At 34.4% G+C, this 21,200-nt stretch overlaps 2 protein-coding genes across 2 annotated transcripts; one reads left to right on the top strand and one right to left on the bottom strand.

Moving 5' to 3' along the window:
• Positions 1-7,786: 7,786 nt before the first annotated feature.
• On the bottom strand, positions 7,787-12,892 carry LOC111906885 (pectinesterase). The gene is made up of 2 exons (XM_023902659.3): positions 11,746-12,892; positions 7,787-8,683 (listed from the first exon to the last, which is right to left on the bottom strand). The coding sequence occupies exons 1-2, from the start codon at positions 12,815-12,817 to the stop codon at positions 7,992-7,994; spliced, it is 1,764 nt and encodes a 587-aa protein (XP_023758427.1). The 5' UTR covers positions 12,818-12,892; the 3' UTR covers positions 7,787-7,991.
• Positions 12,893-18,620: 5,728 nt separating this feature from the next.
• On the top strand, positions 18,621-19,566 carry LOC128133538 (ATP-dependent Clp protease ATP-binding subunit ClpA homolog CD4B, chloroplastic-like). The gene is made up of 3 exons (XM_052771012.1): positions 18,621-18,715; positions 18,840-19,098; positions 19,190-19,566. The coding sequence occupies exons 1-3, from the start codon at positions 18,621-18,623 to the stop codon at positions 19,400-19,402; spliced, it is 567 nt and encodes a 188-aa protein (XP_052626972.1). The 3' UTR covers positions 19,403-19,566.
• The last annotated feature ends 1,634 nt before the right edge of the window (positions 19,567-21,200 follow it).

Below are 21,200 nucleotides of genomic sequence, written 5' to 3'. Positions count from 1 at the left end.
TTAAATATGCAAACAATGTATAAACACATAACACGTATTTCTCAGCAAATACTTCATATCTATACGTTAGAAGAAAGTAACCACACACTCACACATATAAACAACTTTATATTGTACACATAGCACATCTTTCATAGCAAATACTTAATATTTATGTGTTAGAAGAAAGTGACCACACACTCACACATATAAACAACTATTTATATACACATAGCACATATTTTATAAAATACTTCATATCTATGTGTAAGATGAAATTGACTATACACTCACTTGATCAGAAGATGATCGGACAGCACTACGGCTTGTAGAAGTAGTATTCTTTGGTGAAACCGGGATCACATCACACACCAGGTTTCTCGCGGGCAGAGCTTCAGCTCGAAAAATCTTTTCTTCTCGGAATCTTCGGGCTTCGGGACTTGCTTTGGGTCTTGGGGTTGATACCGGGGCTTCGGGGGTACTTCTTTGCACATAAATCGAGGTAAAACGGGAGAGAGAGAGAGAGAGAGAGAGAGAGAAGAGAAAAATAGCAACCCTAAACGGCTGGCCCTTCAAATCTATTGATAGGGCAAAATTGGCCCTTGCTACGTTGTGGCAACCTTTTTCCACGTCGTGGGTTTGATCTTCACTGCATGCGTCATCGCAAATTGCATCTGTGGGATTCCCAGAGGTGTCAGAAGACTTGCCACGTCGTGGCACTGGTTTCCACGTCGTAGTCTCTGAGAGTTTTGGGGTTTCGCACCCCGAACTTCAGAAATTCATAACTTTCGCATACGAACTCCGTTTTCGACGTTCTTTATATCGACGCGAAGGTGAGATTATGCTCTACAACTCTCGTTTAGACTCCATTGGCTAATTTTGACTTTATTTTTAATATATTATAATTATATTACTTATATTTTAATATTAGTAGGCCGGGACAGGAAAACTCCGTTATAAACTCATAACTCCTTTATCTGAACTCCGTTTTCGTCTGTCTTTTTATCGTTGGACTACTATCAATGAGATCTTCAATTCTCATTTAGATTGTTTATGATAAATATCGCTCTAACTTAAATTCACTATTTACGTCACGTTGTGTCGTGCCGGTTTTGTCGCAAAACTTCGACAGGTCATAACTTCTTCGATATAACTCAGATTTTGGCGTTCTTTATATGCATGGAAACCTTGTGACATATACTACAACATGGATAAGATTAATCCTTCTAAATAATCTTCCATCAAAAAGTCATTTTTGACGCCTATCGTCTCTAAATTGACTAGTCTGGATCTACGGGCGTTACAATTATCTCCCCCTTAGGATGATTACGTCCCGGAATCATCAATGAAATAGGGCTTGCATAATGATTCCACACGTTATCTCTTCATCCTAGGTAATAACCGTAACTTCTATGTTTCCTCGATAGAGTATTTAACTCTATGGTTTTCTTGACCGCAGACGGTGCCCAATCTTGCATCTGTTTATCGTACTATGCTGTACTTTCAATCTTAACTTCCAAGTTACAAAATAAGTCCTTATGGTGGACTCCTTCTTCTTCTCAGGATAAATACTTTCATTTATCTATTTAAACAGATCGATGGTTCATGTTCTAATGACCTCTCATTGTATGACGCAACGCTTAGACTCAAGTCTCTTAGAGTCAAATTCCAGAATGGAATATACCTTCCTTCATATTCTAACGAGATATAATCACATTTTTACATGTAGCATTTCTAGCTACAAGCTTCCTTAACAACGAGCATGATGTTATCGATCGCATTGATTTCAATCTTCTGACTTGAGTCAGATGCTACCTCGAACTCGGTTCTCTGAACCACATAACAACCTCATCGTAGTCAGAATCAATTTGATATGACCACTAGTATCGGAATAACAACCATCTTACTAGTCACTACGGAAACAAGGGTAATGACACACTTGAAAAAAATGGAATCAATTACTAGCTTCTTGGTAACCTTGTGACTTTCCCTGATCCAAGTGTGAGTCTTGTGCTTCCGGTAGTATATGCATCTACTACCTTTCACACCTTCTCATACTCGTCCCAAGTATTGTCCCGCAGTCGACCAAGTCACCATACAAGAAAATCACAAAACAATTTAGCACACACGAATGTGTCCAAATAATCATAAACAATTTCCATAGACTCTACTCGGTCTTCTTCATTGCTCAATCTTCAATCATCAACTATACTTCAACTCGATTGGTGATGGAAATACCAGACGATGAGACAACTTTAAGAATTTCACCAATCGTTCCATCATCCTGCCAATCGAAGGTGTACTGTAGACGTATCGTACTCCTCTAAACGTACTTTTATTTCATAAGACATACTCTAAAGGCAAGATACCACTCTTACAATATCTTCTGATAGGTGTCATCCATTATCATAAGCCTTCTTCATTTCCTCCATTTACTCAATTTCTCTACGAGTCTTCACCATGACCTCTTGTATATCCAAGCAGACATTCGGTGTACCAAGCGAGAATTTAAGATAAGAAAGCTTTATTTATGATAGAGGTATAAATCTCCTTATCACTCCGAAACGTTTACATGCTAGTTCTAATAGCGTAGTTGTACGCTTAGAATCCTACACACATAAGGTTTCCAGATCCGGTCGGCAACAGACCATAGATCCGAACAAATAATAGCATCAATTTAGCTATCACACAAAACAATTAGCACATAAAAGCATTTTAGGCATCATTCCTAAAATAAACTAGTGCTTGTGTCAATTTAAACATATTTTAGACACACTCCTCACAATCATTACTTAGCATTCTAGGTTTAAGTCTAGAAATTTCCTACAAATTCCTAGTTCGCTTAAACAAATGCTCTGATACCAACTGTGACATCCCCAATTTCTCGGCCAGAAAAGACCGATTTGTTTATGTTTTGTTTTATAAATCAGAGTAATCGTTTAAAGAAAACGGTTGCGGAACTTGTTCCCCAAATAAGATATGATAAAAACTTATCAAAACATTTCTCAAAGAGAATGTATTTTCATTAAATAATAAAACCTCGAAATGTCATGTTCCGATACAGACACATAAGCATAAACAGAACATACATTCATTTAATCTAGTGATTTATATCTCCTTTAAATCTCTCTGTGAAATATATCTTCGTATCGATACCTGTGATACAAAGAAAACTGAGTGGGCCAGGCTTCTCAACCCACAATAATATAATTATTATATTTAATCATCAAACAATCAACCCAATTACCCATCCCCGTTATCTTCTTTATTTCTTAAGGTTTTACCCTAAGAATCACCTATCCTTTATTCATTCATTCCTAAAATTTGACTTTAAGGAATAGACACAAATTCCATTGTTATTTAAGGCGCATCTACCAACTTTATCATTTAAGCGCCTCTGCCAGGATTACGACATTCACTATTAGACGCATCTGCCGACCTTATCCTATAAGCGCATCTGCCAGGATTATCCTATAAGCGCATCTGTTAGTATAATGACATTCTCTATTTGGTGCATCTACCAATATTATTCTTAAGCGCATCTGCTAGTATTATGACATCTCAATTTGGTGCATCTACCAATATTATTCTTAAGCGCATCTGCTAGTATTATGACATCTCTATTTGGCGCATCTGCCGACATTATCCTATAAGCGCATCTGCTAAGATTACGACTTTCACTACTTGGTGCATCTACCGATATTATTCTTAAGCATCTTTCATACCTCCTCATTTTATCACATACCAACTATCTCATCTACCCATGTTCTACTCAACATATTCGCAGATATAAAATACATATACAGTTTAACTCATTTAAAAACTATATAAAACGCTCATTCCACACTCATCTTAAATAAGCAAACAATGTATAAACACATAACACGTATTTCTCAGCAAATACTTCATATATATACGTTAGAAGAAAGTAACCATACACTCACACATATAAACAACTTTATATTATACACATAGCATATATTTCATAACAAATACTTAATATTTATGTGTTAGAAGAAAGTGACCACACACTCACACATATAAACAACTATTTATATACACATAGCACGTATTTGATAAAATACTTCATATCTATGTGTAAGATGAAAGTGACTATACACTCACTTGATCAGAAGATGATCGGACAGCACTACGGCTTGTAGAAGTAGTATTCTTCGGTGAAACCGGGATCACTTCACACACCGGGTTTCTCGCGGGCAGAGCTTCGGCTCTGAAAATCTTTTCTTCTCGGGATCTTCGGGCTTCGGGACTTGCTTCGGGTCTTGGGGTTGATACCGGGGCTTCGGCGGTACGTCTTTGCACGTAAATCGAGGTAAAACGGGAGAGAGAGAGAGAGAAGAGAAAAATAGCAACCCTAAACGGCTGGCCCTTCAAATCTATTTATAGGGCAAAATTGGCCCTTGCCACGTCGTGACAACCTTTTTTCACGTCGTGGGCTTGGTCTTCACTGCATGCGTCATCACAAGTTGCATCTATGGGACTCCCGGAGGTGTCAGAAGACTTGCCACGTCGTGGTCTCTGACAGTTTTGGGGTTTCGCGCCCCGAACTTCAGAAATTCATAACTTTGGCATACGAACTCCGTTTTCGACGATCTTTATATCGACGTGAAGTTGAGATTATGCTCTACAACTTTCGTTTAGACTCCATTGGCTAATTTTGACTTTATTTTTAATATATTATAGTTATATTACTTATATATTATTTTTAGTAGGCCGGGACAGGAAAACTCTGTTATAAACTCATAACTCCTTTATCTGAACTCCATTTTCGTCTGTCTTTTTATTGTTGGACTACTATCAATGAGATCTTCAATTCTCATTTAGATTGTTTATGATAAATATCCCTCTAACGTAAATTCACTATTTACGTCACGTTGTGTCGTGCCGGTTCTGTCGCGAAACTTCGACAGGTCATAACTTCTTCGTTATAACTCGGATTTTGGCGTTCTTTATATGCACGGAAACCTTGTGACATATACTACAACTTGGTTAAGATTAATCCTTATAAATAATCTTTCATCAAAAAGTCATTTTTGACGCCTATCGTCTCTAAATTGACTAGCCCGGATCTACGGGCGTTACACCTTAGTGCCAATTTCTTGAGCCATGGGGTCCTTATATATTGTGGCTATTAGGGTTACACCATGTAAACCATGTCTTTCCATATTCTTCATGTTTCATGGTTTAAAATCTCCATGAGTTTAGCCTAACATGAAGAACTATGGATCATAAGCCGATATATATAAGAATGAATGATTTACACAATCAATCCCCATATATTTAATTAGTCTCCTTTTGATCACAAAATTAATTCCAAATTAATTCTTGATCAGTACTAATTAAATAATATGATTTCATATTAATATATTAGAACTTATAATATATTAACAAATCATAATTATCCTTTTCTCACAAAAGTCTATCCAAATTGTTCGATGCCATGCAACCCAAATGGACCATGCCAATCGGGTCAAGTACATACTAATTATAGTTATGGACTTAGACACTATTCTAACACATTGTTGGGCCTTAGGACTTTTGGACTTGGGCCATGGATTGAGAGGACCATTTGAGGAAGGGTTAAAATGGTTTTTTACTCATTCACATGTAAGAGGGTAATCTGGAGCATTCATGTGTTATTACCCTAAGTATTGATTAAGGTTAATTTGGAATATTCGGTGTAAGGAGCCATAGTTGTAGCAACTCGGGAGTGTGGTTTGTCTATCTTCAAAGTGAGGTGAGTCTCTTCACTGTAATTGTGGGTTGAAGGCACAAATGTCGGCCCACTGGATTATGTTTGTAGGATGATAGTTGTCTTTGTGACACTTACCGTTATGCATGTATGTGCTTGTTGTCTTTGTAAATCTTGCTGATATGATTGTATGCTTAGCTGTAAGGGTGAAATAGACCCGATATCGGTTGAAAGATACCAAATAGGGTAAAAAAGACCCAATATCAGTTAAAAGAAACCGATGGGGTGAAATAGATCTACTATCGGTTAAAAGAGAACGAATGGGCTGAAATTGACCTAGTACCGGTCAAAAGAGACTCAAGAGAGTGAAATAGACCCAATTATGTTTTGAACTGTTATATATGTATGGTATGACATATTTTGGGGAACTCACTACGATTTGTGCTTACAGTTTATGTTTATGGTTTCAGGTACTTCTGGTTCGGAAGGAAAGGGCTTGACGTGACTGCACAGGATACCCCAGAGTTTATTCCGCATTGATGATTTCTGCTCTGATGCTTAAATACTATTTTCATATTGAATGGCTTTGAGAATAAATTGTTGTATGAATTATTGTTTTAAAAATGAAAATTTTATCTTGGATTTTCGGGACATTACATATTCCAATCTAGCAAATGTTCATTTTTAAAGTGCCTCTTAAGATCACTAATCTCTTGGAATCTTTAAGAGTTAGGTTTCTTTGGGGGGCTGATAATAGAGAAAGATAATTGCATTGGATTTATGGGTCTAAAGTGATGAATTCTAAGGAAAAATGAGGTCTTGATATTGGTAGAATTTTTGCTTTTAGTAGGGCTTTATTATTCAGGTGGCATTGGCGTTTTTTGCATAACCTAAATGCTCTTTGGGCTAAAGTGGTCTCGGCTCTTCACTCATCTCCAGGAGGTCATGTGGGTACTCGAAGTGTAGGCTTGAGCCCATGGCTGAATATTGTTATGGGGATTGATCATCTAAAGAATAAATGTATTTTTTTTTTGGAGAATTTGTGTACTAGAAAGTTAGGAAATGGAAGAAGTACTCAGTTTTGGTTGGATAATTGGCATGGATCGAATATTTTTAAGAACAAATTTCATAGACTTTTTGTTGTTGATACGAATCCGGAGGCGTCTTTATTTGATCGATACTCAGAAACGAGGATATTGGACATGTTTGCTAGATATCCTCGTAATGGTGTTACAGGTGCTCAATGGGATGAGATGCGTGAAATAATACAGGAGGTGGTTTTATCCGATTCGAATGATTCGTACTCGTGGGATTTGGATATCAAGGGAGAATTCTCGGATGCTTCGACAAGAAATTTTATTGATGCACACACTTTAGAGTCTTCTAACATTCCTATTAGATGGAATACTTATGTTCCTACGAAGATTAATGTTCATGTTTGGCGGGTTTAAAGAGATAAGTTTCCAACTAGATTCAATTTACATGATAAAGACATTGAATTAGAATCTCTTTTATGTCATATTTGCCCTTAAATTGGAGAGGGTGGTGGTCATCTTTTCTCTACAATGTTTTCACCCCTTTATGGAACTTTAAAGCTAGGTGGTGGAATATCCCTGCTCCTTCACATGGCACGGTTAATGAGATCTTGCGTTGGGTTGATTTGCTAAAGATGACTAAGAGCTTTCAAAGGTTTTTGAAGCAGTTATTATTGTCTCGGTTTGAGTCATTTGGAGATTTCGTAATAATTTACTTTTTGGAATGGTAAAGCCTAGAAAAAATGAGATTTTTTATGACATTAGACATTTTTCTTGCTTTTGGATTTCTAATAGACGTAAGAAAATACTATTTTTTCAGATTATTGGATGTTATCCCAAGCATGGCTTTGTAAATTTTTTCCTTGTTCTCTAGCTTCTTGCTAAATGCTTAATAAATCCACTAGCGCTCATCTCCGAAAAAATTATACCTAAAAATGAGAGTACAACAAATAGTGTACATGGGCCTAACCAATATTATACAAGAATATGGGCTAAATCTAATAGTGGCCTAACTAAACATATAACGTTTCAAAAAAAAAACATATAACAAAACTTAATATAAATAATAATAAGTGGCTATTATTCTTCATGAAAGTTTGAAAACGGCCATTTACATTATATGGGATTAAATTACAATACCAAAACATTTATGACAAAATTACTCCTGTTTCGTAATACAATGCCGCACAAGATGTTCCTTAAACACCATCGTTATTCGATAGATACACACACAACACTTACACTAAATTCACATGCTTAATTGCTTACAAACCCAATGAAAAAGGAAAACCGGTGGCGCGTAACCAATTACCACCACCGATGAAGGTTCCCGCAGTATACCCTTGAGCCTCTGTAGAACTTGTAATCACCTTATATCCTTTCCATTTTACTCTACCGGAAGTTCCAGCTCCGGCACCAGTGTTCTGGTACTCACGGTAGGTCAACGTGTCGAGCGCAAAGTTCCCATCCCACTCATACCATCCGGCTGGTTGAATCACATTGGTAATACTCGACTGCATCACCACTGTCCTTGAATACTGTTTCCATGGTCGTCCGAGATACGTCGGAAAACTTCCAATCACCGGTTGCAGATCGGAAGTAGCACCAATCCTACATTTTTGAATAACAATCCCTGTGTTTTGGTTGGCGTCGGTGCGTCCTTGTGCTGTTAGCATGTTCTTTTGACCTGATCCAGGGCGGCGAGCATGGATGTCGCAGTCTTGGAACACCACCGCAGCGTTTCCGAAGATGAAATCCACCGTGCCGGCGATCAGGCAGTTGATGTAGAATTGACGGTTTTTGTGGACGTAAAGTGTGTCTTGGTAAGCTAACATGTCACATTGATAGAAAGCGGATAAATCTGAGCCAACACGAAGTGCCACTGCTTGGTGGTTTGCAGCTCCGGCGGTGTTTTGAAATGTTACGTCTTTTGCCAAGAATCCATTTCCAACGACAGCTGCATGAACACCACAAGAGAAATTAATTAAATAACTTTTGATTCGATTAAAGGGATGTCTGTACTCTATAGTTTGTTTAATATTATATTTGTTTTTTGAAGGGGGGGAGTCTTATTTTAATCAAAGAGTGTTAAGGAATAGGACTATATCTATGGAATATTGGTTCTGTAATTTTTTTATTTGATGGATATGGTTTAATATATAATTAATATAGTGGTTGCATGATTGAATAATCGGCTGCTTAATTGATGGAAATTATGGTAACCATGTGGCTGGTAAGCAGATTAGCCTTTGTTTTCATCACGTTCATGTCGCTTTTCCCCTATTTCCATATTTTGTGATTTTATATTTTAACAAATCTTCTCCATCTTTATCATAGTGCTTGTGCAATGATCGAATGTAATAATTATTTATTAACAATTTGAAATGTAAATTATATAGATATAGATTTATAGTGGGTAGAAATATCGATTATATATATTTCAGAATTGACAGCTTAACATATTAAATTTGCAACATGTTACAAATTTTACATTTATAAAATTATACTATTGAAGTTTTTTAAACATAACCACTCTTTCAATAATTGAGTCTTTGTGGATTAAATCAAATTTGTTTCTGAATAATGTATGTCATACTAAAAATATATTTTCTGGAAAAAATACACATTTTATATTCAAACTTTGAATTTCGGACTAAAGCTTTGGGAGAAAAAAGAAACGTACTCTGAAATTTCAACAACGTTTTTTTAGTTTTGAGATAATATTTATTTTATCTTAATATTTAACAAAAAGTTAAATAAACATAATAAAACAATTGAAAGGCATATAATGTATCATTTAGTTCAAAAACCAATGATTTGAACTATTTTGAATTTTAAAAATTTATTAGAAAACTATTTGGTGCAACAAATATATATATATATATATATATATATATATATATATATATATATATATATATATATATATATATATATATATATGTGCAGGTTCATTTGAGACCATTCTAATTTTGTGAGACCGTGAGACCAAATCTAAAAATAATTTTAAAATGAAAAATAAATGGAAAAATCCAAAAATTCTTATTTTAAATATTATTTTCGGAACTTAAATTAACTAAAAAAATAAAAATATTCCATTTTTTTAAAAATACGTGAAAATATTTTAATACAATATTACACTGTAAATATTCAAAAAAAATAATTTTAAAATGCAAAATAAATGGAAAAAACAAAAAAAAAATTTTAAATATTATTTTCGGAACTTGAACTAACTAAAAAAATCTCGTTTTTTTGAAAAATACGTGAAATATTCTAATAGAATATTACACTGTACATATTCTAAAAAATAATTTTAAATGCAAACTAAATGGAAAATCCAAAAATTCTTTTCTTAAATATTATTTTCAGAACTTGAGTTAACTAAAAAAAATAAAACAAAAAATGCGTCTCACGGTCTCACAAAATTAGATCGTCTCACATGAACCTAACCCTCTATATATATATATATATATATATATATATATATATATATATATATATATATATATATATATATATATATATATATATATATATATATATATATATATATATATATATATATATATATATATATATATATATATATAATCGAAAATGGTTATTTTCAAAATAGATATTAGAGTGGTGCTAAATAAACTTTTATTGATATAACATGTGTTCCACGACCATGTACCTAGTTTGAAATGTTTATTTAATATCACTATTTCTACAAATGCTCAAAACTTTTTATTTTCCTTAAGCTTCCAAAAACATTTGTTTATTTTTATGTTAATTCTTAAAGTCCATTTTGTATGACAGAATAATCGCTGAAAAATAAAATGGAAAGAGTATGATATTTGGAATGGAAGATTAGCCATCACGTACTACCTTTGTGACGGGTATGGCCACACGTAGGCGCAGATAATGTGCAACAAGACATAACATAAAAATACAAAAACAACCAATACTACAATAAGCACTTGTGCCCTTTGTTTTGGTTAAGATTTATACGAATTTGAGGAATACCCTACTAAAAAGGTATTATATATATATATATATATATATATATATATATATATATATATATATATATATATATATATATATATATATATATATATATATATATATATATATATATATATATATATATATATATATATATATATATATATATATTGAAAAGAAACTTTCATTTCAATCAAATCACCTTGACCTTGACCTAGCAACTTGGAATTTATTTTGGGTTGTTTAAGTACCTTCTTAATCAATTTTATATTCTTAATATCAATCAAATCAACTTTTTACTTTTAATTTATATTATTTTTTCCTTTTTCTTTTTTTTTTCCTTTTTCTTTTTGATTTTTTTCCTTTTATTTTATATTTTAATATTATTATTATTATTATTATTATTATTATTATTATTATTATTATGAATTTCAATAATCAAAAAAAATTTGGATAGCATTTTGAATTTCCGATGACATTTTAAAATTCTGTAAACATTATAAATTCGCACGACATTATAAAATTCGAACGATTTTTTTGTCCGTAATTAAAAAATATTTAAAAACCGATTTTATATAGGCGTTTGAATTTATAATGTCGTCCGAATGTTAAAATTTTGTGCGAAAATTATAATAATAATAATAATAATAATCAAAATATAATAATAATAATAATAATAATAATAATAATAATAATTAAAAAAGAATTAAAAACAAAAAAAAAAACAAAAAATGAAAAAAAAAACCAACAAAAAACAAAAAATCAATTTAAAGAGGTGGAATTGGAAAAGGAAGAGTTTATCTTAGAAAACCCCTTTATTTTTAATATCTTCTAAATAACAGCTTTTATATTATGGATTATTTAGTTAGAACATTGAACATTTAATATGACGTTAGCTTCTTATCGTAGTGTTTAGTACTTATTAGAAAAACGTTAGTACTAATTATTAGAGAAAATAAAATGTAAATAATTATACTTATAAACATTTAATAAGAATTAGGCTGAGAAATGACCGATGAGGGAACTAACCGACGGTGGCGGAGTCGAAGGTTGTGCTTCCTCCTTTAACGCTCCGGCTACCGGTGATGATTGTATTCTTTCTTCCATCTCCCAAAAACATTATGTTAGTTTTGGCCGACGGCACCTCCACGTTTTCCCGGTAAACACCAGCTTTTATCCTGATCACGTACCTTGCACTGCTCTTTGACGGCGCTGCAGCCACCGCAGCCGCCACCGTCTTGTAGTTTCCACTACCATCGGCAGCAACCACCACGTTTGGCGTCACTGTCCCTGTCTGCAACAACCTCCTATCTCCAGCAGACAACCACTCCGGCCATTCACCATTCTGTTCCTCCTCCTTCAATTTCCTTCCGACGTTCATCTTCATCTCATCGGCCACATCCTTATTCGTCATGTTACAAATCATCGCTAAAGCATTGCTGCACATCTTCTCCACCCTTTTCTCCCCTTTCTCCAGTTCCTTACGGACTTTCTTGTCAGCGCCATCGTGGGAGAAACCGTCTAGACAAGTTTCCTGGTTGGTAATGGCGGAGCTCATCAACGTCTTGAGGTCGATGGCATGCTGCTTGATCGATCCTTTCAATTTATACTCCTTGAGGTCTTTAACGACATCGTGGAGCTCTTCCAACGTCTCCGATACCATCTCAAGACAGTCATGAAGCGCCGTGACCTCGCGTTCAGTGAGAGTTTTCCGAGCGCTGAGCTTCTTTATACGGAAGTAACTCTCCTCGACGGCGGTTAATGTGATATTAACAGCAAGTTCGATCACGTTCTTAATATTTTTGACCTTTGTGGTGACATCGGGGTGGCTTGTGACTGTGGAATAGCATAGTTCAGGGTAAAATGTGCTGCTGCATGCTGATTTTACGATGGAGTGAGCTGAGGAAGCTGTGAGGCTTTCTGGGCTGGTGTCGCCGGAGCTGGATTTACGAGATTTGACTCCGACGACAATGCCGATTAGAGCGGAGGCTAGTAGGATTGAAGCAAAAGCAGCTAAGAAGAGCTTTTTTCTTTTGTTGGATAAGCTATTGTGCTTGCCGGAGTCCAAGATTCCGGTGAAGAAATCTTTAATCCGGGACATGATTATGGAATGGATTCGGTATGTAGTGAAGAAGGAAGAAACAAGTGTTGTGGAGGTTGAAGAAGAGAGTCGAATGCATCTATGCTTTTATCAGCGAATTATAAATTATTAAATCAATTTTAATAATATGGCGGCTATAAAAATATTAGGTTGGTCCAAAATTCAATTATCGTATAGATATTTTTATTATAATTTCTCATTAGGAACAAAATAAGAAACATGTTATCCGATTTTTTATAAAGATAATTCATTAAGTGAGCCTAAATTTTAGTGGAGGGAGTCCTATTTGTCCCTTTCATTAATTTTGTTATTTTTCGTGTTAGCCCATGTGATGTTTAGGTGAAGATTTTGAATATAGGAGGACAAATTAATAACTACAATTAACTCCAAGATTAATGGTACAACAGCTATTCGTATTGGAATATCTAACTTTAGAATCATCCTTCTTTTTTGTGACATGTGTGGAATGGTAGGCTGTTTTCTTTTACACAAGCAAAATATAAATACTAAATAATATACAACTTTTATTATATAATATACAAATGTCTACCCAAGATGTCCTTAAGTTTTTAATAAATTGATTGATGACACCTATTTAAGTAGTAAAAGAATAGTATTATCCAGACACGAAGCCAATGATAATATGAAGTTACATGATACACATGGGGTATTTTATAACCAATAAATTAAACTATATATTTGACCAAATTGTCAATAATCTGGTAAATGATTGTGACTACAATTGGAATATTAGATAGGTAGAGATTGTAAAGATACCAACGAATATTGAGTAAGGGATGGACATGGGATAGACAAAGATGCTCCAAACTTGGAGCCAATTACTCCACCATTACCAAAATAAATAATATAATATCTCGTTCATCATGCAATAAACTTGATTTTGTTCAAAGTTCAAACAAAATACAAATTTAGAAATACACATCGTAATCTGTTACTTGGAAATAAACAAAATTATTATTATGTTTTTTAAACCGACAAATATTTTTAAAGGACAACCGCCTAGCAAGTTATTAGACGGGCCAAGAGAGCAACCAAGAAAGAGGACTACAACTTGTACGGAAAATATTACAAACATTTCAGTGGGCATATACACCATTCAACCCACTTATGGTGATAATTTGATCTTCTATGTTTAAGCCAAGTAAACACCAGAGACTATGCATTATCCATTATCTTAGAGAGAGGAGTACATATGTTCTTAAACACCAGATCACACCTTGATTTCCATATTGGTCATACTACACCATAGCATAACACTAATTAGATTGTTTCTCCTTCTCGAACATCTTCCCCATATTTTTAATAAACTAATAAGATCTCCAGTGGTATGAAATTGTGGTGCAAAAATGTTTCACCATTTAAAAACCCACTCCCATACTGAGCTCAATATCTCCGTCCTCCGGTAAGCATTGTGAAAATGTGACGTTTTCAACTGGCACTCCTCTTCTCTTTAACACAGTATTGGTTGGGATATGCTTAAGATTAGCTCTCTAAATAAAAGTTGTAACCTTGATTCGAACATCATGAGTCCATGGGATGATTACTTTGTTAGTCGTCGGTTCTATATTATCAATCTTTGATCTGAGTACATCTACATTATAGTCACCACCATTCTTCACCTATTTCTTTAAAATGTCTTGAAAGCTGATTTCATCCTTTTTTAGATCATTCATTACCTCTGCCATATTGTTCCAAACACCGGGAATATATTTCTTAGCTAAGCAATCATCAGGTTTGTTGTGTAGGTTATGGATACTGTAACATCTCGACTCCCAGGTATAAAAATTTGAAGTTTATAGTCATGTTCTTAGACCTAATCGATGAGTTGGACACCCCAACTCGTCGTGTAGAAACGATTCAAGCTGTGTGACATTATGAGGTCTACTCGACGAGTTGGAGGACCCCAACTCGAAGAGTAGGAGCTGGAAAATGAAACCCTAATTTCCAGGGTCTTGCACCCTATTTAAAGGGTCATTAGCCTCCCTCAGCCTCCCTTACCGTCCCTCTTGAGCTCAGAAAACCCTAATCCCGCCTACTCTCAATTTTTGGTGTGTTAAGAAGCTTGGAAGGTGGCCTTTGTGAAGAAGGCTTGAAGTCTAAGGAGCTTGGAGTAAAGAGAAGCTTATGGATCTGACTTTACTTCATCTTGGCATCATTTTTCAGGTAACAAGTCGTTACCTTGACTTTTCTTTAGATAGATCTCTTCATGCATAAGTTTAGGGCCATATTTGGCATATTTGTGAATGATTTTGGGTATTGTTCATGATCTGAAGTTGTAACTTCAGATCTGGGCTCCTCTAAGTCCCTATAGTCATAAAGTTATCAGATTTAGCAAGCTTTATCCTTCTCTTTGGTTTAAACCTTTCCCTTAGCTTGGTTTTGGCATTTAGGACCATGCATGTACATAAAGTTTGCAACTTTACGTAGAAACCATGCCTTGTGAGGTTAGATCTGCAATTTGGAGCTTTGGGGTAGCTTAAAAACATCTAAATGGGAAATGGACTGAAGGGACTCGACGCTCGACGAGTCAGATGAAGATTGGTCGTTGTGAATTTTTGCATGGACTCGGCGAGTCAATAAGACGACTCGACGAGTCGGTTAGAGTTTGTCTAGAAACTCAGCAAGTCAACTAGGGTTTTCATGATTTCTCGAGTTCTGGAAGGACTCGACGAGTCAGTGGGCTGCATTCGACGAGTTGGGTCAACATGGACTGTTGACCTTGACCGTTGACTTTGACTTTGAGTAAGGGTTAACCGGTTTGACTTCTTGGGATATTTTAGTAAATTGGGAATTTATGGAAGTGGTCCTATGGTGAATATAGGTGGTGGAGTTCGTGGCTGTGATTCGAGAGTTTGATCTTATCACTACAGTTCAACATTTGTGAGGTGAGTTTTCCTCACTATACTCAAGGGTCTAAAGCATCAAGGTCAGCCATTTTTAGATTGTTATCTTGATATGTTATATGCTCGAGTATCGTATGATCGGTTAGATCGGTATCCTGGTAGATAGGACGTTATTATGCTATTATGATCATTTAGATCGGTATCCTGGTTGATAGGATGTTATTATGTAATTATGATCTGTTAGATCGGTATTGTGGTAGATAAGATGTATTATGTTGTTATGATATGTTAGATCGGTTTGTCTGTCTATAGACTGTTATGTGATTATCTGATATATATGCACATGTTTGGTTAGTGGTTGAGGCTTATCTGCTTTGTACGAGAGCAAACAGACCTGGGTATTCCAACCTGATAGTTGTGGGTCGTGAGTGTTCCATCCCGAAGATGATTGGACTCGTAGTGAAAATTAGGAACAATCGTACGATACTATGTTTTGATTATTAAGCAATATGAGTATTTTATCAAGAATGGTTGAAGGAATTTAACCTCATTTATTTAAAGAAATTCTTGTGAAATATAAAACAAGTAACTATTGATAAATTTCGTTATGATGTATGAATACGAACCATCACCGGTTTGTGAAAATTAGCATATAACACCATTTGAACGCAACAAACTTAATTTTTGTATCAACATGTCTCTAGTTGATAAGTAAGTTAGGTTCTATGTAAAACGTGTGCTTAATAGTTGTGGAGGATCTAAATTTGACAAATATACAAACCAAAGTAACAAAACGTCTTTGACGATATGGTTAACCTGTTAAATATCACGAAAGTATACCTTGATCAATAAATTTTATATTTAAATATATAAAATTATAAAATGAATTATAAGGTATAATTAGAATGTATTTAATAGTTTTTGAATAAAAAGAATAAAACATAAACATGAAAGTTCAAATACAAAAAAAAAAAAAAAAAAAAACTGCATTGTTATTTTATACTAAGTATACATGTATGTATTTGTACATTGGTATTATTATCTAGTGAATGAGTAGTTATGGGTCATGAATTAAAGTGATTTCATGTAAGGAATATGATGTCTAAATCAATTAAGATAAGAGAATTGGTGGAGATAAGTGCCAACTTAACAAATAAGTGCTTAATCACTTAAGACATTTTACTAAGAATGCTTCTTAATCCCTCTTCTAATTTTCGAGATTAAGACCTTTCCTCTCCATAACTACAACTCCTAACTAACTAAATAACTAGTAGTTAGTTAGTTAACTAACCCTATTTCTAAGCAACCACCCAAGAAAGTGGCTAGAGAAGATCACATCACTTAAAGTCACATCCCATCACAAGCTAGTCTAGGTTTTGTCCCCTTATCCTCTTCCACTCTTTCCTCCTTCACAATGACGGAGTTTCCTCTTCGTTTTACCCTCAATTCACCAGCCAATACTCCAAGAAATTACTCTCAACCTTCATCTCATTTTCAGCCACAAGAACTTCCTTCCAAAGCCATCAAAACCGTGAACTAAAGGGTTGTTGTCCCTTTTGTGTCTCAGCCCCATTTCACCCATATACACCTTCCTTTTTCTTGATATTTTTACCACCAAATACCCATGGAAGTTAGTTGTTATGATACTCAAAGTTATAGATTCAAAATAGTGAGTAAACTACCATTTTCTTACTCTTTTGATGTGAAGTTTTCGTGACAGCAACATAGGCAAAAAGTGGCTGTTTTGGAGCATCAAACCAACACCCAAAAGTTCTTCATATTCAACCTTCTATTCTTCAAGTATTAACATAAGGTGAGTTCGTACGCCAACATTTTCATGTTTTTTTTCAAATTTTAGGGGGGGGGGATATAAGTTAGAACACTAAACATAACTTAAATTTAAAATACAACTTTCTACAGAAAATTTGAGTCTTGTTCACGGACTGTTTTGACCATCTTAAATTTAATATCATTCAAAACTGTACAATGTGGAAACAGTTCAGGTTTATACCTTTCTAAGGACTACTCGCATGCATTCATATGATTTTTATACAATTTATGGCGATTTTTATAAAACTATCTGTCATTTCAGAAGTGATTTCGGACCAGTCTATGAAGATGACCATTTTCACACTAGTTTGAGACCACTAAAAATCATAATAAAAATTATGAAGAAAGTAGACTCATTTTCTAAACTCTCAGAGGTTACAGATTCAGTTTTTGACTTACGATGATTTTTCTATAAGTAAAAACAGGGACAGTAAAGGGTAAAACTGTCAATAGTGGTTTATAGATTTATTAACACCTTGTAACATTTTTGAGCAAGGTTTATACATTAATGAAGTTAAAACACAATCATTTAAATACGTTTAATTACTATTTTAACAAAAAGTGATAAGTACAAAAAGGTCTTTACCATCAAACTTAAGAATTATTTCATGCAAAGTTTCTAATAAAAAACGTAAGAATATGAATAACAATTACGAAACATACCAAATCATCTTTTAATATATATATATATATATATATATATATATATATATATATATATATATATATATATATATCATTGTTGTAAAAATCGGCCTAGGCGGCCGATTAATCGGCATCTAGGCGCTAGGCGGACTGCAATCGATCACGTTTATGTGTAATCACTCAAGATAATCGGGGTTGGTCAACGTCGGTCAAACTCGGAGCTAATCGGGTCTAATCGGTGCTAATCGGCTCTAGGCGGTTTAATTGGTCAACTTTGGTAAACGGATTTTCAAAAAAAATTAGGGGCAAAATTGTCAAAACTGAAAACTTTTGCTAGGGTTCGTTCTCACTTCTCATTCCATCGTCCCCTGTGAAACCGTTTTCTCACTTTTTCTCTCGACTCAAAGCTGGGAGAACTTGAAGCTCACCCTCGCTGTCGCCATCACCTCTTGAAGCCGGAATCCATGAAATCCAATTGCACCTCACGTTTCTCCTCCTCCTTCTTCGTCGCTGTTAGAGGCTCCATTATTTACGACAACGGTCTTTATCATCTACACAGGTTAGTTCTTCAAACTCGATTTAAGCTATAAAGTTTCGATTTTATCTAGTAAACTCGATTTAAGTTGTTAATCCACGAATTTGTAAAGACTGCTCGATTTAAGCTTGATTTAACTCGATTTAAGATCTAAAGTTTCGGTCTTTATCATCTACACAGGGTTCGTTTCTAGGTCGATCGCTCAACAACCCTTTGTGAAATTGATTTTCCATAACCTTGTTGGAAGGCAGCCAGAAATTGAAAGAGTTACTCAAATTCTGGGAAGACGTACAAAAAACAATCCCTGCCTCATTGGAGAACCCGGTGTTGGAAAGACTGCTATTGCAGAAGGTCTTGCCCAAAGAATTGCAAATAGGGATGTTCCAGAAACAATTGAGGGGAAGAAGGTGGGTTCCGGACTTCCTGTTTGTATATGTTCTAGTGACATGAGTTCAAAATTTCAATTAAAAGGTTAATTTTTGTTCCTATATTTTTCAGGTGATTACTCTAGACATGGGTCTACCTGTTGCTGGGACAAAGTATCGTGGAGAGTTTGAGGAGAGATTGAAGAAGCTGATGGAAGAAATCAAACAAAGTGATGAAATTATACTATTTATTGATGAGGTCCATACTTTAATTGGAGCAGGAGCTGTAGAGAGGGCTATTGATGCTGCTAACATCTTGACTATGAAAGCTTCAATTGGCCCATAGCACTTGTTAAAGTTTAAGTTTTAAAGTTCAATGTCTTAAGAGGCAGATTATGAAAGTGCAATGCCTTTTGGAAGTGAAATTGGTTTCATTTTACCTGTTATACCCTTTATATTCAAGAGTGAGGATTCCACTTAATGTATGGACAGCAGTTAGGACAAGAATAAGAATGAGGATTTCATTTGCATTGAATTTGATAAACTCACAAATTGCCCCTATTGACAGTCTATAAAATTTTGAATTATTTTTTTAATAATTAATTGTCCCCGATTACTCCCCGTCTAACCGATTAATCCCTAGACCCCAGTCCACCGCCTAGCTAACGTCTAGCGTTTTCTACAACCTTGATATATATATATATATATATATATATATATATATATATATATATATATATATATATATATATATATATATATATATATATATATATATATATATATAACCATTTGCATATATATGTTTTGTTTAAAAACTTGTCTTCTGCATCAAAAGTATACAAATATAGTTTACGAAACTTTACCCCATTTGTATCCTGTTGAGCAAAGGGTAAATATTATCAAATATATATCTAAAGATTTCACGTCCTTTTTCATAGCTATCCCAGTCTTAGGGAATGATCATTTATACAAACATTTTTAGCACAAAAAAACACGTAAACTCGTTGATCAAATTTAGTGAGTTTTGTCTTCACGATACCTTATAAAGTACTCACGAAAGTCCTGTTAAATATAACCAGAGTCTCTTGTAGGGAGAGCATGATAGTTGTGTATAGATCTATACTGGGACTGACAATCCCGCACCTTAGCTGCTTGCAACAGCTGGACTGGCAGGTATGTGGGTGACAAATGTCATAACAAAATCGACACCTGAAGAACATTGCGACCAAGGCAGTTTGGGTCAATCAAGCATGGTTATAAGATAAAAATGAAAACTCACATAAAACAACAACGACACTTTTAGTTTACGCAAAGATAATCTTCAAACAGTTTTATATACAAACAAAACTGCATACCATCATTTTAAGTAGGAAAATTAATTATAAGCTTTGGTCTTGGTTCATTTAAGGCCACATCTCATTTTAAGGAAAATATAGGATTTTCCGGAAAACAAACATTACTACATTTCATAGAAAAGCTTTACAAATGTACATACACATGCTTATGAACCCACCAACTTAAATGTTGATACTCTCTTTTCAAATAACTTGTATTCTCAAGAAGTTAGTAAATCAAGTAACAATTGGCTTTGAGGATGAGACACTTAGGCATCTAAACAAATCTTTTGACAACATATTGTAATTGATATTTTGAAACATGTAATACGCACAAATGATGTAACTTTTTCAATTATATATATATATATATATATATATATATATATATATGTTGGCTGTGTTTGCTTTGAACATTTATACTAAATTGTTATGATACACTACATGATAGTCATCCGCCCCTGGACGTTTCCGCCATCCTGGTTTGGGGGTGTGACAGATTGGCATCAGAGCATTGTTTATAGTGACCTAAGTACATCAAATCACATAAGATATACAAACTATAAATACATAGGGACTAAAACTCTCTAACTTAACAATTTCAAAACAGGAACATCAGGGGTCCTTTGTTGGTAAGTCTATGTTTGCTAAGTGCATACATTAAGGTGGTATATACTAAAGGTTTTATAGACTTAGAATTTGTGATTTTCGCTTTACTTCCTTTTCCTTGTTTGGATGTGGATATAAGGTAAGATCACTTATTCGACGGACTATTCAATCTTGACTGTATATGACATGTATACACAA

The sequence above is a fragment of the Lactuca sativa genome, chromosome 4 (assembly GCF_002870075.4).
Source record: "Lactuca sativa cultivar Salinas chromosome 4, Lsat_Salinas_v11, whole genome shotgun sequence".
Classification (NCBI taxonomy): Eukaryota; Viridiplantae; Streptophyta; class Magnoliopsida; order Asterales; family Asteraceae; genus Lactuca; species Lactuca sativa.
Note: the sequence above shows the minus strand (reverse complement) of the source record. Positions and strands in the feature narration are given on the sequence as shown.

Coding starts and splice junctions, on each gene's coding strand:
- LOC111906885 (XM_023902659.3), bottom strand. CDS start 12,817: ATGTCCCGGATTAAAGATTTCTTCACCGGAATCTTGGACTCCGGCAAG. Junction 8,684..11,745: donor CTTCGACTCCGCCACCGTCG/GTTAGTTCCCTC, acceptor GTGTTCATGCAG/CTGTCGTTGGAAATGGATTC.
- LOC128133538 (XM_052771012.1), top strand. CDS start 18,621: ATGAAATCCAATTGCACCTCACGTTTCTCCTCCTCCTTCTTCGTCGCT. Junction 18,716..18,839: donor GGTCTTTATCATCTACACAG/GTTAGTTCTTCA, acceptor ACTCGATTTAAG/ATCTAAAGTTTCGGTCTTTA. Junction 19,099..19,189: donor AAACAATTGAGGGGAAGAAG/GTGGGTTCCGGA, acceptor TATATTTTTCAG/GTGATTACTCTAGACATGGG.